Source organism: Pelodiscus sinensis, chromosome 7 (assembly GCF_052426305.1).
Source record: "Pelodiscus sinensis isolate ZL-2025 chromosome 7, ASM5242630v1, whole genome shotgun sequence".
Lineage (NCBI taxonomy): Eukaryota > Metazoa > Chordata > Testudines > Trionychidae > Pelodiscus > Pelodiscus sinensis.
The window spans coordinates 51,361,014-51,380,467 of NC_143058.1; the positions used below are offsets into that span (position 1 = coordinate 51,361,014).

Below are 19,454 nucleotides of genomic sequence, written 5' to 3' on the forward strand. Positions count from 1 at the left end.
CCCACATCCCAGAGAACCACGTGGAGCAGCTAGCCTCTGAGCCTGGGCTGAGCTGCTGGCCAGGAGCAGCCTAGGTAATTGTATCCCAGCCAGAGCCTGCACCTGGCACCTTCCTCCTCCCGTACCCCAGGTCACCATTCAAACCCTCCACACTCTCCCATGCCTAGGTTACAGTTCCTTCCCAGACTCTGCACTTCCTCATACACCCCTCTCCCAGGCCAGAATCCTCTTCTACACCCATACTCCCCCTCCCCAAGTCCTGTCCTGCACCAGGTCACCACCTGAATCCTCTGCACCTCCTTTCCACACCCTCCCCAGGTCACAACTCCCTTGCGGACCCTGCACCTCTTCCTACACCCTCCCTCAGGCTAGAATCCTCTCCTACACTCATACCACCTCCTCAACCCTGCCCCCCAAGTCCCTGCCCCTCCTTCACCCAAACTCTGACCTCACACCTTCTCTTGAATCCCAATCCACTACCCCAAACTCCTTTCTGCACCCAACCTCTGCCCAGACCCCATAACCATCCATAGAAAAGCGTCTCTTGACCACTTGCCAAAATCTTGGAGTGCCCCCCCCCCATCAAAAATTCTTGCCCATCCCCACCTACACAGTGCCCCAGTATGATAGGTATTAACTATTTTACAGATGAGGAAACTGAGGCAGGACACACAAAAAATGGCCAAGTCCAAATAGGAGTTACTGGGAGAGCCAGGATTAGAAGCCAGGACTTCTAAGGAGGACCCCTCATTTTCCCTCTCATGTTTCTTGGTAGAAAAAATGCTTCCATGGAAGAAGGTAACCACTTTTTCCATGGTTCATCCACATGGCCTTCTGTACTAAATTCTACACTGTAAGTTGCCTGTGGAAATTTACTGTGTATCTGGAAAGCATCATTTCAGAGGGCTTGATAGCTGGAATATGGCGAGAATGCTCTCCAGCAGACAGGAAGCGTGGGAAGAATTATGTCATGCTCAGAGGAATGGGTCTGAAATTTAGCAAGATTCCAGTTCAGCTGGGGAGGACAAATACATTTCTCTTCAGGAATCCTGAGGGGGGACAAAGAGAAAGATAAGCCAAGAGCCGATTGAGAGCCAGTGCTTGATCCTATTCCACCGGAAGTTAAAGGGAATTTTGCCATTGGCTTCAGTGAGGGTAAATTGTGCATGAGTAACACAGTTAGAAAATGAACTCTGTTTTCATTACTACTTTCTGTGCTCCCTCATTATTGCTGTGGCCAAGTGAACATAATTTCAGAACATCTTGGAATCTAGCGTAATTGTATGGACCAGGTGCAGATCAAGAAGGAAAGCTGAACTTCAGCTATGTTTGCATTTTTTTCTATAATTTGTTCATCTCATTTTACATTTCGCATGTAGATTTGTTACATCTACAAGAAGGAGAATAACAGCAACGTCTCACACTTCACGATAATGTGGTCACCATCATAAAGAGTCCACATTTGCCAACAACAAGCACACAGTTGCATTTGAAGTATTGGTCTCCCCTTATACTTCGAATTGGAAGTAACTGTGGCTATTCAAAGATCATCTTTAAATATCATTTCCTTACATCCAAGGACTGTAAAATGCTTCAGAGACATGGACCTTAAAAATTCCCACAGAAGGTAGATCAATATTGTTAGATCCATTTTACAGGTGGATAAACTAGGTCAGACAGGCATGGCCACTTTCCCGAAGTTGCACAAGTTTTCAAGGAACCTGGGAAGTTCCAACTCCTTCCCTGATTTCTTCTATCAGAACTGCTGTATGAGTGAAGGTTACCAGGCACCAGTGTTTTTTGGCATTACATCTTCTCAGTGAAAGGAAGCAGGAGCCCCGGTACATCTTTTCTGTGACTTACGCATCTACAGCTGTATTACTTTCCCAGTGTTTTTTTTCCCCTCTCGCGCTCACTCTACCTCAATACTACCTACTTATCCAGAAATCTAAATTATACAGATAAGGCAAAGGGCCTTGGCATCTTAGAGATGTTGGTGGTGCCATGCACACCACAGCTGTATTGTAAGTCAGTAATACTAATAACATTCCAAAGGTTGGAATGTTACCAGCTGGTTCCTCAGAAAAACCACTGGATCTACCCAGGCTGTAACTGAGTACAGAGGTTTCCTTCCCTGCCTGACTTATACCCATCTGCCATTTCTTCAGGCTTGACTCAGAGTCCTTAAAAAACCCTGAACCCTCATCACCTTATTAAGTAGGCTGTATGTTTGTAGGGCGCCCCCGCCCCGGGAGGTAAGGGGGGAGGGGAAACCCCCCCCTTTTTACCATACTATTGTCGGGCACGCCCCTCCTAGCGCCCAAGGGTCCCGTACCCTCGCTAGTCTCGCCGTGCTATGCCACGCACCGGTTACACCGCCGTCGCTCCAGCGACCACACATTTGGAAAAGGGGGAGAGGAAGGAGGTCCGGGCCCGCCCTCGCTCCGGACCCCAACCCAGGGCCCTAGAGTCAGGACACTGGTCCTCACTCACAACGGGGGGGGGATCTGCGAACCCTAAACTCCCCCGCTCACGGGTTCCGCGGCCCCGCCCTGGGTCACTTCTTTCTCTCCCCGGTCCGTTCTCCTTTATCCTCAGCCCCCCGGGTTTAACCTCACCCAGGGCCACCAGTACTCGGGCTCCCACGGCTCCTCCTGGGCTGCCCTGTCCCTCCGCTCGCCTCCCCTTGCCGGGCGGGCGGCGGCTATTTTTAAATCCCCCGCCCGACGCAGGACGATGACGTCTCGCCCTGCGTCATCTGCGGGCGCCGTGTTTCTCCGGCGCGTTGGTGACGTCACGCCTGGCGCGGGGCCGGGCGGACGCCGATTCTTCCTGTCGCTCGGGCCGGCCGGCCCTGACAGCGTCTCCCCGCGTTCGGGGCGCTCCCGGGCCGCGGCCAGCTCTGGAAGTGGCGGGGCTGCCCCGCCACAATGTTCTTGCCCTTTGAAATCTTATTCTGTCTTAAAATGGTGGCAGACCCTTCCCCGTATTGTGGGGCTAATTTCTGCAGCCTCGTGATATTTCTCCTATTCAAAATAGAGGCACATTTGAAAGCTTGAGCCCCTGCATCTTTGAATTTGCATTGCCAGTGTCTCCAAGAAAGAGCAGGAACATAAATGAGATGTGGTATTTCCAATCACGTTAAAACAGGCACTATGAAAGGCAGTTGTGTTTCAATGTATGGCACTGGTGCCTCTACTCCTAACTTCCTTGGGAGCAGGGTTACATAGACTAAAATTAATCTCTGCCATTATTTTCACCTTATTGCTAATGTATACACAGAACCAACAGCTGGGCTTGCTGTACAGAATTATTAAAACCATAGTCAAAACCAGAAACCATGACATGCTTATGAATGGCAAGGCTAAGCTGTTTACTCTTCCTGACTTCTCATCTGTGGAATTGCAATAGGAAATGCTCCCTTATGGTAAGCAACATGTCCTGTTAATTATCCACAGAGATTTTGAACTGCATATTTGCTTCCTGAAATAATAAAAAGCAGATGTGGGAAAGGCCTGGTTTTTAATCAATCATCATATACATCCCATGACACTGAGTCACGTGTGTGTCACACTCTCAAATACCCACAGCATCCACAATTAACGTATGGTCCAAATTGGCTTCCGCGTGCATTTTTTTCCAGCTTATTCAGTGTATCTGGACTTGTTTGTGCTTGTGTATGATGACCTAGGGTTTTTCTCTAAGCAAATTCAAGTTTTAAAGGTAATCTGAAAATTGTAATATTGTTATGAGCAGTTTAAGATGCCTGATGGTTCTAGAAAAAAACCCAACTCCATTCCATGGCCCCAAGGAGGGTACTAACAGCCAGGCTGCACCCTCATGGGGTGGCTGCATTGCAGGGAACTCAGTATGCTGGGAGTGGACATAAACCTTCTGAGCATGGATTCCTCCTATACCCTTTGTAGACAGGTTTAGGGAGAAGGGGAAAGAATGCCTGACATATCCCTTCACAGCATGTAGAGAGCCTGTTCCTCCTCCGGAGGTGAATCACAGCTCATATGGGGATTTATTTCCTTTCCAATGCTATATTAAGGGCAGCAGAACAGTTGTGTGGCTGCACCATAGCCTCAGGAGGACAATTCCTTCTGCTTGCAGCCTCCAGAGCAGAGAGTACACCTGCACAAAGCCGGTTTCCTCAGGCTGTATGCAGAAATGTGAATGGCCCACAGGGAACACACGTGCAGACTTGCATGTCACAGATTAATACACTTTGCAACAGAAGAGCTCAAAATCAAGTGCTGCTTTCCTATCTGGCAAGACAAGTTCAGTTTTCATGTTGTATCACACATTTCACTGTTGTCCCTGCACTCTTTCAGCTGTCCATTATAGCCTCTCTAGGTACACGCACAACACAGAAGTTCAGTCCTGGGAGGCAAATAAACCATTTAGCACCATTAAGTAGTTTGGATTTGCTATCTATCCAGAACTAATTATTCTACTAGAAAACACGTGCACACTGCCTGCTTATGAACCAATAACCATGTCCTAGGTTAAATAAACTGAGACAAGGTGCTCATCCACCCAAGATATTACAGCTCTAATAAGGAGCCGCCTCAAATTACCATTACTGAGACTCACCATGATCTCACACCCCCTAAAAGGGTTCCCCCCTTACCTGGATGGAGGCTTCCCTCTTGGATGGAGGGGTGGACCCTGGGCCTGCTTCTCTCTTCCAGCATGCTCCAGACCTGCTCTGTTCAAGGGAAGAAATAGCACCTTCTTGCCCTCTTTAGTAACTTCAAAAGAACGCCTGAGGCAATTAGAGGTAATCACAATCTCACCAGGATTTCACACCTGCTTATCACAACACCTGTCAGTGACTGAAAAAAGATTGATGTTTCAAGCCTTTTCAAACCAAACTCAGGCTCAAACCAGAAGCTTGGTTTGAATACACTGAGCTGGTTTGTAAAACCTAGTCCCAGTCCTGGCCAAAATGGAGCTCTTAGTAACTGCCCACTTCATTTCACTGCATTCTTCCTCTCCTCACCTCACAGACTTTTTTATTCTATTAAAAATGACTTAGGAGCTGAATCAGGGTCTCTATCCTGGAGTCTGCCATCTGCAGAACTATCATATCTGAAGCTGGAATAAAGGGAGGAGATTTTAGAACAATTGTAACTTGACTGGCAACAAATACGACTGGCTTCTCTGCATGACAGGGCTTCAACTGGAATACTCGATCCAGTTCTAAGCACAACGCTTCAGAACTGATGTGGGCAAATTGGGGGAGCAACATAAAACTGATCAACCGTCTAGAAAACATGACTCGCAAGGAAAACGGGGGAAAAATATATGTTTAGTCTGAAGAAGAGACAACAAAGTGGGAACACAATAGTCATTAAGTACATAAAAGGCTTTGATAAAAAAGAGTGACACACTGTGCTCCTTATCTGCTGAAGATCGGGCAAGACTTAATGGGCTTAAACTCCAGCAAAAAACTAGGAAATTAGGAAAAACTACTCCTAGGAGTTAGGAAGTTCAGCACTGAAACAAATTGAATAAAGGAGGGAGGGGGCACCGTGGAATCTCCATCATTAGAAGTTTTTAAAGAACAGTTTGTAAAAACCCCCGTGGGCCTGCCCACATCTAAAGGCCCCTCTCCCAGCCTTCCAAAAGCCACTGGACCTGCTAGGCCTCATGGTTCACTGCACCCTCCCCCAGGAAGGAGCCAGAGAAGCTGAGCCCAGCAGGGTCAGATAAAAGGAGCTGTAGGGGCTGAGGAGTGCGCTGCACTGGACAAAGTGTGATGAGCTATGTTTGCTGCACCTGGAAGGAAGGGGATCTGAGGGTAATGGACAGAAGAGCTCGGATGGGAAGAGACCCAGGCTGTATCTACATTGGTGCGATCTTGCGCAAAAACATGCTGCCTGTCTACACTGGCGGGGAGTTCTTGCGCAAGAACACTGATGTTCTACTGTGTGAAATCAGTGCTTCTTGCACAAGAACTATGATGCTCCCGCTCAGGAATAAGCCCTCTTGTGCAACTGTTCTTGCGCAAGAGGCCAGTGTAGACAAGCAACATAAATTTCTTCTGCAAGAAAGCCCAATGGCTAAAATGGCCATCGGAGCTTTCTTGCGCAAAAGAGTGTCTACATTGGCATGGATGCTCTTGTGCAAAAGTACATCTCTTGCGCAAAGGCACATGCCAGTGTAGACGCTCTCTTGTGCAAATACTTTAACGCAAGAACTCTTGCGTTAACGAGTATTTGCACAAGATCATGCCAATGTAGATGTAGCCCCAGAGAATGCAACAGCAACCAAGTAAAGGAAGTAGCATGTGGCGGTTGTTTAAAGGGCCTCTAGTTTGGAACCAAAATAGGGGGTGAGTCAGAGTTCCCCACCAGCCAGTGCTGGTATGATATAAGCCCTGAAAAGGGGACATGGCTAGTTTCAGTAACCTAAGCAAGAGGGATAGATTTAGAGGGGCAGAAGGCTCTAGCAAGGAAAGACAGTTCTGGTGAGACTGTTTTCTAAGCCCTGACATGGGGGGTAAGTTTCCTTGAGAAACATGAACAGAGGACTTGGCTTAAAGGAGCAAAAGGAGGATGAAGAGAACAGCTACTCTCAGGAACGAGGGGCTGAATCCAGCCTGAGGCAGAGATTATGCTTGCTCATGTTTGTCTTGGATTTGAATACTCTGCATAGTGGGAGAGGATCATACATATTAATTGAGTCAGCGGTTCTCAACCATTCCAAACTACTGTACCCCTTTCAAAAATTTGTCGTCTACCCCCCCCCAATTTAACCTCACTTAATAAATGACAGATATAAAAATCCCAGAGTTACAGGCACTTTTGCTGAAAAACAACACTCATATTTTTACCATATCATTATAAAATATATCAATTGGAATATAAATGCTGTACTTACATTTCAGTGTACAGCAGTGGTTCTTTGTGCTCCAGCCACCAACCAGAAAACCCTCCACAAAGTGGAGCTTGGAGCAGACCCCCAGGCATGAGGCCATGTGGCAGGACTCCTGTCAGTTGAGTGCAGCCCCAACTCTAGACCAAGCAGAGCAGCCCAGTGGATCTGGACCCAGCAGGGCAGCCCCAATCCCAGCCCCAGCCAGATGGCAGGCCAGCCCAACAGCCTCAACATACGAGATGGCAAGGCAGCCCCTCAGCTCCAACTCCAGATCGTGCTGCACCAAACAACCTAGCAGCACTAGGCCAGGTGGCATGGCAGCTTGGACTCTGGAACCCACTGGCAGCCCTGGACCCTGCCATGCTGGGCAGGGTGACCCCAGATATGGCAGAGCCAGGTGGCCCAGAAGCTCCAGTTCTAGACCCTGGTAAGAAGGGCAGTCTAGGAGCCTCAATTCCAGACTCCACTGGGCAGCCTTTAGTGCACCGGTGGCTGCAGCTATGTGCTAATTGGGCCACAAGCCGAGAACCACTGGTGTGTAGTATACAGAACAATATAAACAAGTCATGTCTAGACATTTTAGTTTGTTCTTTATATAGCCAGTTATAAAACTAGGCAAATATCTAGATGAGTTGATGCTCCCCTTGCAAGACCTCTGAGTATCCCCAGGGTTATATAGTTGAGAACGACTAGCCTGTGATGTGGCCAGAGGGCTGAGCCACTGAAAATCGACCTAATGAGGCTGACAATCTACAAGGGATGCCCCAAGAAAATATGCAGCATCTCACCAAGTTGACAGGAGGCACTCACAAGAAGCGAATGTCCCCTATCACATAGTCTAGACAACATAATTCTGCCTCAGTGCATGGGACTAGATGGATCATAGTCCCTTCCAGACTTACTACTTTTGAAAGAGGCACTTTTGGGGTGGTGAGGGCAAGAGGAGGCATGTAAAGGGCTGGGAAGAGACTAAGCAACCCAAACTGCCGCTTTTTCTGTGGCAAGGGAATTCTGAGGACAGAGAGGCAGGGTGTAGGGATTTCTATGCCAGATGTAAGAAGTCATCACACACGTCTAAGCTCATTCCATGAAGTCCACTGAACAACCACTGCAGGGCTGGTTTAACATTTTCCTTCTAAACTCTTTTGACTAAAGATTTTGTTTTTATTAAAAGTGCCTGCTTTGATGAGAAAATGTACCTGTTTCATTGAAAACACAAATGCCTGAAAACCAAAATATTTTGATTTGGAAATGCTGCCATAGTGCCTCCTGGGAGCTGTACTTCGGTTGTCTCTTGTCTCCCTATTCTTCTATGGGCTGGCCTTAATTTTCCTGTATTCAACCAGTCAGAAAACTTAAGCTATACACGAGAAAGGAAGCATCAAGCTCCCAAATAGCAACTCCCAAGAGGCACCAGCATGGCAGTTCCAAATGGAAATATTTTGGTTTTCAGCAGAAATGTTTTGGTATTCAGATTTCCACCTAAACTCTAAGACTGTGACTACACTGGCGGGATCTTGCGCAAAAGCAGTCGCTCTTGCGCAAAAACTTGCTGCCTGTCTACACTGGCCGCGTGTTCTTGCGCGAGTATACTGACGTTCTAATGTATCAAATTGGGGCTTCTTCCGCCAGAACTCTGACGCTCCTGCTCAGGAATAAGCCCTTTTGTGCCACTGTTCTTGCGCAAGAGGCCAGTGTAGACAGGCAACATGAATTTCTTGCACAAGAAAGCCCTATGGTTAAAATGGCCATCAGAGCTTTCTTGCGCAAGAGAGCATCTACACTGGCGTGGATGCTCTTGTGCAAAAGCACATGCCAGTGTAGACGCTCTCATCTGGAAGAGTTTTTGCAGAAGAACTCTTCCATAAGAGTTATTGCGCAAGAAGCTGCCAGTGTAGACGTAGCCTAAGGCTACGTCTAGACTGCAGCCTTCTTCCGCAAAAGCTTATGCAAATGACGCGGGGAGTAGACTATCACAGTGCTTCATTTGCATAATTAATTAGCAGCCGTTTTTGCGCAAGGGGCTTTTGTGCAAAAAGGAGCTGTGTAGATGGCTCCTTTTTGCACAAAACCCCTCTTTTGCGCAAGAACCATTCTTCCTGAAAAAATGATGAAGAGCAGCTCTTGCACAAGAGGGTTTTTTGAACAAAAAAGAGCTGTCTGCACAGCTCCATTTTGCACAAAAGCCTCTTGCACAAAAACGGCTGCTAATTAATTATGCAAACGAAGCACGGCGATATTCTACTCTGCGCTTCATTTGCATAAGCTTTTGTGGAAGAAGGCTGCAGTAGAGACGTAGCCCAAAATTTGCGTGGGGAGGTGAGGCATTTTTCAACCAACTCTAATAGTATTCAAATCTGGCACTTCAACACAAAAACTCTGAGTATTTCCATTGAAAAATACCCACTAATTAAAACATTTCAATTGATCCAAACTGAAGTGATTTCCCATCTCATAGATATTGTGAGATTTCAACTTTCTCCCAATTTTCACCAAATATTCAAGGGAAGGCACAACTGTTTCCTGCCCAGCTCTACTGGCATCCCATTGCTAATCTCCTGTGCCATCCAGTTCCCATCTGCAGTGTTTAAAGAACATAAAACCGTGTCTCTGTTCAGTCTCTAGCATAACAGAGTTCTCAGCTTGACCAATGAAAATGTTAAATTAATATTATGAACTTTTATTAAATGTGTTCTCTCTTCACTGCTTTATTTGCATTTAAAATCAGAAATGTTTGTTCTGAACTACCTAAGAATTAGTGTTGTTTCCTGTGGACTCCTGTGTCAACAGCAATCCCAAGATATATGGGTGTCCTGGGAAAAGAAATTCAGTACTTCCAACTGAAAACGCAGTAACAGTTTGCATCATAAGTATTTTATTTTCTGTACACCATATCTCAGAAGCTTGGTATTCTACTTACATCATATTTTTAAAAAAACTATCATTTCAAATTGTTGGCACTGACGCCGTGAAACAATTCTATCGAAGGAAGAAAATGAAGGGGATTTTTTTGTGCTGGCATACACTGTGGACAACAATAAATCACTGGCAATAGAAATATGCATTTGGTGCAAAAGTCAGGATAAGGTCTTTGTTGATAACTATAATTCTTTTATTAAACATATTTTACTGAGCATTAAACACTGCTGTTTATGTAGGCACAGAAATAAGAACAACAACATACATTTAAAATGATAAAGTGCAGACCTATACTGAGAAGCAGGCCTGGTAAGTCAGTCTACTCCTACGATTTGGAAGGGGGAAGAGGGAAAGGAACTGCCATTATGAGAGTTAGTATATTGTAAATTATGTTGTGAGTTAACAGAACTATATCATGTTTCCCACAAGGATTAAAGCATTTGAGAAGAAGTGTTTTTGTTGTGAAAGATGAAAGTTAGACTTAAAATAATTTACACAGTGGTTTATTTAAGACTATGCAAATTGAAGGCTTGTGCTGATTAGAACGCATCCTTTAACACAAGCCCCTTCCTTAATGCTGATTAGGTATTTTTGTTGTTGTTGTTAGAAAGTATTTAAACTGATTTTCAGCCAGTCAAAATTTTCCTTACCACTTTTCTGCTGCTAAACCTAATTTTTTTTTACTTCACTGTTTTTCAAGAAGTGCATATAATTCTTAACTTGTGTATATATGGCCATTATATTTCAGAATAAAACTTATACATTAAAAATATAGTTGCTGCAATCATGATCAAGCATGTAAGAAAAGGGGTCAGGAACAGGGAAGCTGGGTTAAAGTCACTTTTTTTTTGTAAGGTCCTGGTTTCATTCCTGTGCTGTAAGGCTTTCTCTAGGCAACCTGGCCCCACTGATAAAACAACTAACATGTCTGTTAACTTCAGTAAACGTGCCCTCCTCTCTTTTTCATCTCATAAGGGCAGTTTTCTGCAGCTATTACTGAGATAAAAATGTATAATTTTTTCAGGGTTTACATCCCCACCCTAAAAAAAGGCAGAAAACAGGAGGAATAATAACTAATTAGCTACAACATGATTTTGTAGTAAACAATAGAATATAACGTGCAATAGTGCAATTTGTCCCTTGCTGCTCCAACAATGCAAGTCTTAATATATAGTCCATGAATTTTTACATAGCTTTTCATATTTAATTGCGTGTTTGTCGTGGATTACTGTTTTTGCCAGACTTTTGGGCAGAATCACTTTGTCCAGGTTCATTTTTGCCTTTTCCAGGATGACGGAGTTTCTGATCCCAGCGCTGTACAATTTAAGCAAACAAAACTAATAAATAATGGAAGGAAAACATTTAACAAAACTAAAAATCTGTATGTTTTTAAAATATCCTAAATTCAGACATTTTTACAGAGCTAGTTCACAAATTGCACTGAAATGCTGCAATGCAATATTTATTAAAAAAATATTATTGCTCCCCCCCTCCCAAAGAGAAAATGCCCAAGACTTTATAAAAGAATGTGAATGCATGTGATTTACAGAGTTCTGCCCCAGAATGCACAACATGGTGACAGGAATGTGGCTACCTAAAATGTGTACCTACATAATATTACAGTATCAACTCGACAAATTGCAGGGTAAAGCAAGTTCATGCTTTCATGGTCTAGTGACAATACGTCTTAAAACCTTATTTCTTTAATTGTTTTTGACAGGGATGTGCCATTTTAAATCTACTTACTAAGGCAAAGATTCTGCAAATTGATTTGTACAAACCCCTAGGTCTGTTTACTTTAGAAGGGCTCTGTGTGGCATCTCAACTACTCAGCACCTCAAAGGATCATGTCTTAAAATGCATAGCATGTTATTTACAGAGGGGATGAGTAACATTACACACAGACCTAAGTTATGAATGTCAGGATAGATTATGGCCAAGACACAGATTTTAACAAAGTTATTTTACAAAAATTGAATGATTTTAAAAGTTAATTCATATATATTCAAATATTTTTGGATGTTTTCTACCCTTTAAAATATTTTATATTGCAATTACACCACAGAATATGAAGTGTACAGGGCACACTTTATTTTTATTACAAATATTTGCACTGCAAATAACAAAAGTAGTATTTTTCAGCTCTCCCATTGCACTGAAGTACTCGTAATCTTTATCATGAAAGTTGAATTTACAAATGTAGAATTATGAAAAAAAACCTGTATTCAAAAATAAAACAATGTAAAACTTTAGAGCTTACAAGTCCACTCAGTCCTACTTCTTGTCCACTCAGACAAACAGTTTGTTTACATTTGCAGGAAATAATGCTGCCCACTTCTTGTTTACAATGTCACCTGAAAGTGAAAACTAATAAATAATCTCATTTCTGTAGCCAATGTTGCAAAATATTTATGTGCCAGATGCACTTAAGATGTGTATGTCCCTTCACACTTAAATCACCATTCCAGAGAACATGTGTACATGATGATGACAGGTTCTGCTCAATAGCAACTGAAAGAAGTGCAGCCTAATTCTTGTTCATTTTCATCATCTGAGTCAGATGCTACCAGCAGAAGGTTGATTTTTTCCTTTTGTGGTGGTTCAGGTTCTGTAGTTTCAACATCAGAGTGTTGCTCTTTTAAGACAACTGAAAGCATGTTCCATGCCTTGTCCCTCAGATTTTGGGAGGCACTTCAGATTCTTAAATTTTGGGTCAAGTGCTGTAGCTATCTTTATAAATCTCACATTGTTACCTTCTTTTGTGTTTTGTTAAATCTGCAGTGAAAGTGTTCTTAAAATTAATATGGTGATCTGAGAGTGCTACTACATGAAATATATGAAACAGTGTGGTTAAAACACAGAGGAGTAGATATACAATTCTTCCCCAAGGAGCAGAGTTACAAATTTAATTAACACATTTTTTAATGGGCATCATCAGCATAGAAACATGTCCTCTGGGATGGTGGCCAAATCACGAAGGGCATACCAAATGTTTAGCATATCTGGCACATAAAATACCTTGCAATGATGGCTATAAAGTGTCATGGAAATGCCTGTTCTCAATTTCAGGTGACACTGTAAATAAGAAGTGAGCAACATTATCTCCTGCATATGTAACCAAACTGGTTTGTCTGAGCAACTAACTGAACAAGAAATAGGATTGAGTGAACTTATAAGCTCTACTGTTTTATATTGTTTTGTTTTTGAGTGTAATTCTGTAACAATCTACATTTGTAAGTTGCACTTTCACAATAAAGAGATCACACTACCGTATTTGTATTAGATATATTTAAAAATATTATTTCTTTAACACATTCACAGTTCAAATATTTGTTACAAAAATAATGTAAAGTGAGCACTGTATTCTGTGCTACAGTTGAAAATACAGAAAAACATCCAAAATATTTAATACATTTCAATTGACATTCTATTGTTGAACAGTGCAATTAAAACTGCAAATAATCACGATTACCTTTGAGTTAACTGCGATTAACCGACAACCCTAGTAGCAATCAATCACCACTGTATAAAGCACATTAGATTTTAATAGCCTATGCTTAAGTTTATTCATGAAACTATCTTCATCGAATTCAAAGTCATGCTTGTGCTTTACAGCCTAAGGACAAAGTTACTGACATACATAATTTATTTGCAGGGTTCTCATTTGCTGGTTTTATTAGAAAAAAAAGAATAAGGATCTTTTCCAGTTCTTAGGGGTTTCTAAACTACAATTTGTATGTATGTGTTCGTGTTTCTAAGAACCTGATAGCACAAGAATTTCTGTCTGCCTAAGAGATCATAATTAACATCATGAAAATGAATTGGCAGACACCACGATACAATGACAAGCAGAAAGGTGTCCTACTTTTCTTTTTTATTTAAATGCATAAGTAAATCTACCTGTGGGCCTTTTTAGGAACCCAGAACAGAAAATCAGTCAAGCGATACTACAGCATAGTCAGCATAAGGGAACAAGCAGTAGTCATTAACTGAAAGTTACACCTCTAGAATCAGACAACCAGAATAAAGTGGTACCAGAGAACAGTTATCACATGATCTGTGGCACTGGAGCTGAGGAGGATCCAACAGATAGGATAAGAATTTAAAATGGGTCACCCAGGCTTATAAAAGAAATATGGATGTCAGCTAGATGCAGAATTTGTTACCGAAAATAGGATTTTCCCTGCAACAATCACTAAAATGTGAAACAAATAAAGAGAAAGTGAGAGACGCACACATGCAAAAAAGATCTAGGGAATCTCATTTATGTCAAATCAACATGTTGGAGAAATGCTTTCCATGTAAACTGATATTCTTTGTAATGCTACCAAAGTCACTAAAACCCTTTATGGTCTAACAGGTGCCACCTACATGTGATAAAGCTTAGGACTCAAAGATTGTGTGGATGCCTAGCTTACCCAATCACAAGAATTACAAGATATTATGGTGAAACATATGTCATTTTTGTGTCCACTTCAGTTTCTCCCTATTTCTCTATTTTCTTTCAGATATGAACTCGCACACTTGTATTCCTCCCATGTTTTTTTCCAACCTCACATTTGTTGAATGTTTCCTTAGAGAAGACCTACAGCTAGGAGAGAGACCAATCTAGATGAGAACTGTATTTTAGATGAGAACTATATTTAAATGTTAAAATTTGAGATGCACGAGTCTGTAAATGAGATAAGAATAAGGTTTGTAACACCATGTTCTACCCTTAGCTGTGTGTAGACGGTTCCCACTGAACCAAGTAAGAGTTGCATGTATGCATCTAAAAGCAGAATTTGGCTGTAGATCTAAATCATGCTCCTGCTGATTTAAATCAACAATTCAGGTTTCAATCACTGCTGTACTTGTACAAATCTAGAGTAACTCCATTAATTCCAATTATGTTATCCGGATTTACCCTTGTGTAATGGAATCAAAATTTGATCCATTAATTTTAATGGCTACAGAATTGGGCCTCACATATTTTCTCTCTTTTCTTAAAGGTGAGATACGATCATTGTTTCCGGTGTCAAGCATTACAAAGGTCATGAAACATTTTCTTACCTTTACTTTTTTACCAAGACGATCCTTCCATTTCTCAGCTATGGAGCCTTCTACCAAGAGCAACCTATACATTTCAGATAAGCCAGTTATTTTGTTATCAAGACATGTGTACACTGTACACAGCAATATACACAGCACTAACAAGATCTGCTTAAAGGGAGAACTTCACAGCATTCAGCAGCGGCAAGTCCAGATAATTCAAGGGTATGGCTCGTGAGTTCTGAATAAAAACCTGCCCAGTTTTCTTCAGAGGGAACAATGATGGCTTCAAAATGAGGTCTCATGAGTGGACAATTAGAACAGAGAAAGTAATTCTTTAAAGAACATTAATCAATAAATTACCTGGAGCGTTCCTCATCTTCATAGCCCATTATAATGTATTCTTCATTGGCATTGAGCGGGGGGCACAGACAGCCAGAGTTTGTGTAAAGGTTAACAGTGTCCTTAGGAATATTCACCAGGGAAGATTTTAGTATCTCCTTTACTTCAACTACTGCGGTAACATCGTGACATTTAGTCTTCACCTCCTTCACTTTAGCTCGAATGACTGGGGAAAAGTAACAAAGTGCAGTTTAGCAGCAGCAAATAATGTAGGTCATCTCCATGCCATCTGTTGTGACCTGGTGGATTAGTCTTTTGTGTGCTTCTTTATCAAAAGCTCAACTGAACTCCATCTAGATTTTGCCCTCAAATGCCTCTCTCTCCCAATTTATTCACTTCCTCTTCTTCAAAAAGTAACCTATACATTTCAGGTAGCTCATCTATCTAATAGCAAAAGTGAGTAAGCACAATCTATCTAATAGCACTATGCGGGGAGTAATTTGGCAAAGGGCCTTTCACCTTACTTTCTCTGTGATTTTTTTAGACTTTTTCTTTTAGCCTCCTTCTTTTATCCCCTCTGTCTTTTAAATGTATAATTCGTACTTCATGCTGTTTCCTGCTGGTTCATTCATCTTATGCTACAGCAACTTCTTTCTTATCTAGGGCCAGTGCAGACTCTTAATTTGTCATCCACAGCCTTTCACAAAATTGAGATTATACTTGAAAGCTTTAGTGTATCATTATCTCTATTGGGTGTCAAGGCCTTTCCTTTTCGCTTCTTCCTCCAGTGACCCAGCACCAATCTGCTCTGTTTTCCATGAACTCCAATGCTCCTGATCTTGACCTGATGACCTGTCTAATTGTTTCTGCTTTGAGCCTATCATTCTCCCATGAACTGCATAGTAGGGGAAAGTTGCCTTCCAAGGGCAGCAGTTTTTCAGGTCTCTCATTGTGACCAAAAAGCTGGCACCACATGCAAATCCAGAGGCCATCCTCAAAGAATACTACATCTTGCGTTGTTTTCAAATACTAGAATCTTCCTTCATTTACTTCTAAATTCCTCAGATTCTTAATCTTAAAAAAAAGACATCATAGAAGAGATGTAATGTAAATCCATTAACCAATTCCCACTCCTCCCTCTCTTTCACATAGGTTTTCCACCCACAGACATGCTCAGCATGCACTGCAGCTAAGTTAAACACCACTGTTCAACAGCGCACAGGTGTTACGTAACGCCAGAGGAAAAATTTTATCCAAACAAATCCACTTTCTTAAAATATCTTAAGACTTTACTACAAAAGACTACTTCACTTTGGCATTCCTTCTAATAATGTGTTTCCAGAGGTTGTTAAATTCTAAAGAAAGAGAGGAATGGCATAAAACACTATAAAGAGAGCCTGTGGTAACCCATCTTCATTCTCCCCAAAACAGCTTCCATGCTATAGCTGTCACATGCCATCGCTTACTAAATCCCTGCCACAGGCAGGTGCAGTATACACTGCACAATATTCACACCACAAACACTGCCCAAATACACCTCCCACTACCATATATAAAACAGCTAAATGAGGCAGAAACTCATAATCCTGTTGCTTTTCACTGACTATAAAAGTTCATTAATATCATTTAGTATAATTAATTTTATTGCAGACTTACTGGATACTATTTGTATACATATATACTTAAAACATAATGAAAACCATTCTATTGTTTAAACCGATGGCCTGGTCATGTAAACCCTATATCACGACTTCAGTGAAACTCATATTGGCTACTCAGATGAGTAAGAGATCACAGGTCAACAAGTTAAGACCCCAACTGCCCAATTCTGCATTTCTGACTCCTATATGCAATCCTTACTTATGCAAGAAATCTTGGTGACTTCATCAGGTTTATTTGTGTAAGAAAGACATGCTTGAATAAAGGCTACAGAAATGACCCGGGGATGTTCAAAGAATAGGGAAATTCGGACAGCTCAGGACATACGCTCGACACCATGGGGTACTGACCACATAGCTTAGCCTGCAGGAGCCTCACTACTGGCCATGATGCAGAAGAAGGAAAAAAAACTAACTTCAATGTCAGATCTCAGATTGAAATTTGCAGGAATGACAGTTAATAAAACTTTTTATTTGTAACCTAAGTGAATTTGAGCTAGAAATCAGATAGAGATAGAGAGATCAAACACTCCAGACACATTTAAGACTCAAAACACTTTTCAATACATAAACATTTAGTATTCTCCTGGAGCCAATAAAGTGGCACATCACATACCTGACTAGAATTTACAATGAAACACAGCAGCATTATGCCATGATGCATCCTGGGAATGTATGTTAATGCTTAAATATTGTTTTAAAAAAAATTATTCACAGAACATTTTTTATCTCAAAAGCAACAAATATAATAAAATATTAATCCAGCCTTGCCTCATCCTTCCATGAGTGAATCAAGTTTTTTACTTCATGTTGTCTTTTTTATAGTTGCTGCTAAAAGTTGCTCAATGCAATAAATCAGAGCTTTCCTAGTATAATACAAATGAGTGGGAACTTAGGACATGCCTCATTGTAGTGGAACTTTTTCCTGTCTATCAATAACTTTAGTTTTCTGAAAACCTGAAAGGTTTAATACGTAGCCATGCAGTTGTCCTTACCATAGTTATAATTGTTCCGAAGATACGTCTTCTGGGTAGCTTTAATAGGTTTGCATCTGCAACGCTCTGAAAACACAGAAAACGTTTGCTTTAGAACAAGGCATTGATTCAATGGCAAACTCTGCCATCCTCCCCAATGTGTCTTAAAAAAAAATCAGATGGCAATAATTATATGTATATCCAGGTTCTAGTAAAAACTTAAGGTATTATTAGTCTCCTCTGCACAAAAAGATAGTGAAACAGAACATCAGGTAGGTTTAAGGCTACTTACAAAAAGATTAGAGTGGAGCCAAAAGAAAATCAAATTTCTGACCTGCAGGAAATTCTGATACTTCAACATTTGTTTTCATCACAAATCTAAATAGTTGAAATACCACCACTTAGGACAACAAATGGGGGAGGAGGAGGAGGAAATGTCAGAATGTTTTGTTTTGAACCTGTTCAATTTTATAAAGTATTTTCCTATTGCAGCATATTGCCTCATGGGAACTGTAGTTCAGGAGTCTGATGGCCACATTCTCCTTATGGGCCTGGCTTCCCTGATCTTCCATGATTCACCATTCAGCTGATCAGAGGGAAGACTGTATTGTATCATGGGAGATGTTGTCTGGCAAGGGAGCTATAGGGGAGAATGGGGGCAGGCACTACAGCTCCCATGAGGCAATGCACCAAAATAGGGAAATGCAGTTTAATGTTTAATTCCTTTCAGCTAGTTCAACAAACTAACTCAAATTAAGAAATTTCATTTTGATTTTCCCAACAGAAAAATGAAATATTTTGCAGAAACTGCATTTCCTATCAATCACAGACCAAATTCTGCTTTCAGTTATACTGTGTGTAACCCAGAATAACTGTACAAGCAAAACAGGGCAGGCTGTAGACTCCCTATGGCAGATCTATAGAAGAGGATGAGTGTGAAAGCATAGGCATGGCCAGCACATTTGTTAGGGACTTAATCCATTTAAGCCTCAAGGCTACCTGGATTTTAGTCTCAGAACCAGGCACAGCATTAAGAAATGTGAGATAACTGAGAGCTACACAGCAGGGCTAATGCCAAAATAAGCTACAGAAGTTGAGCTATGTCAGTTGCGTAGCTTAAGTCAACATAGCTTATTTCGGCTTTTGGTGCTGTCTACATAGCAGGAAGTCTGACAAAGAGCACTCTTCCTCCGACTTCCCTTACTCCTCAGACCATGAAGGTTACAAGAGTCAGAATAAGAAGTCCTCCATCTTGACATTATCTCAAAATAACTGCTTGTAGTGTAGATGCAGACTATGTTATTTTGGAATAACATTAGTTATTCCAAAATAACGCTGTTATGTAGACATAGCCTTAGCGTCAAGTGACTTCCTACCAGCTTGGAATGCTTCTGGTTTCAATCTTGAGAAGGTTGGTTCTGTAGGCATGTGATATGAGGCCCAAAAGATATCCAGGGAGCCTTCACAAGGGAAGAGTAAGTCTTCTGATCTACCAATCTTGCTGAAAGGTCAAGATATCTAATAAGAGTTTTTGAACTGACTTTAATGAGAGTAGTTCCTAAGTTTCTACTCCATTCTGGGAAAGAATAAGGGATGGCTTTGGAAAGTAAATTAGTATTTGTAACGTGTATTAAATATAATT

At 41.7% G+C, this 19,454-nt stretch overlaps 1 protein-coding gene across 2 annotated transcripts in view; it reads right to left on the reverse strand.

Moving 5' to 3' along the window:
- Positions 1-9,729: 9,729 nt before the first annotated feature.
- FRZB (frizzled related protein) overlaps positions 9,730-19,454 on the reverse strand; it is a 32,534-nt gene continuing 22,809 nt past the window's right edge. For both annotated transcript variants that reach the window (XM_075933758.2, XM_006121709.4), the window contains 4 exons: positions 17,834-17,899; positions 15,202-15,406; positions 14,860-14,923; positions 9,730-11,121 (listed from right to left, as the gene is read on the reverse strand). In XM_075933758.2, the coding sequence (XP_075789873.1) occupies positions 11,011-11,121; positions 14,860-14,923; positions 15,202-15,406; positions 17,834-17,899 (446 nt within the window). In that variant the 3' untranslated portion in view covers positions 9,730-11,010. The remainder of the gene's footprint in view (positions 11,122-14,859; positions 14,924-15,201; positions 15,407-17,833; positions 17,900-19,454) is intronic.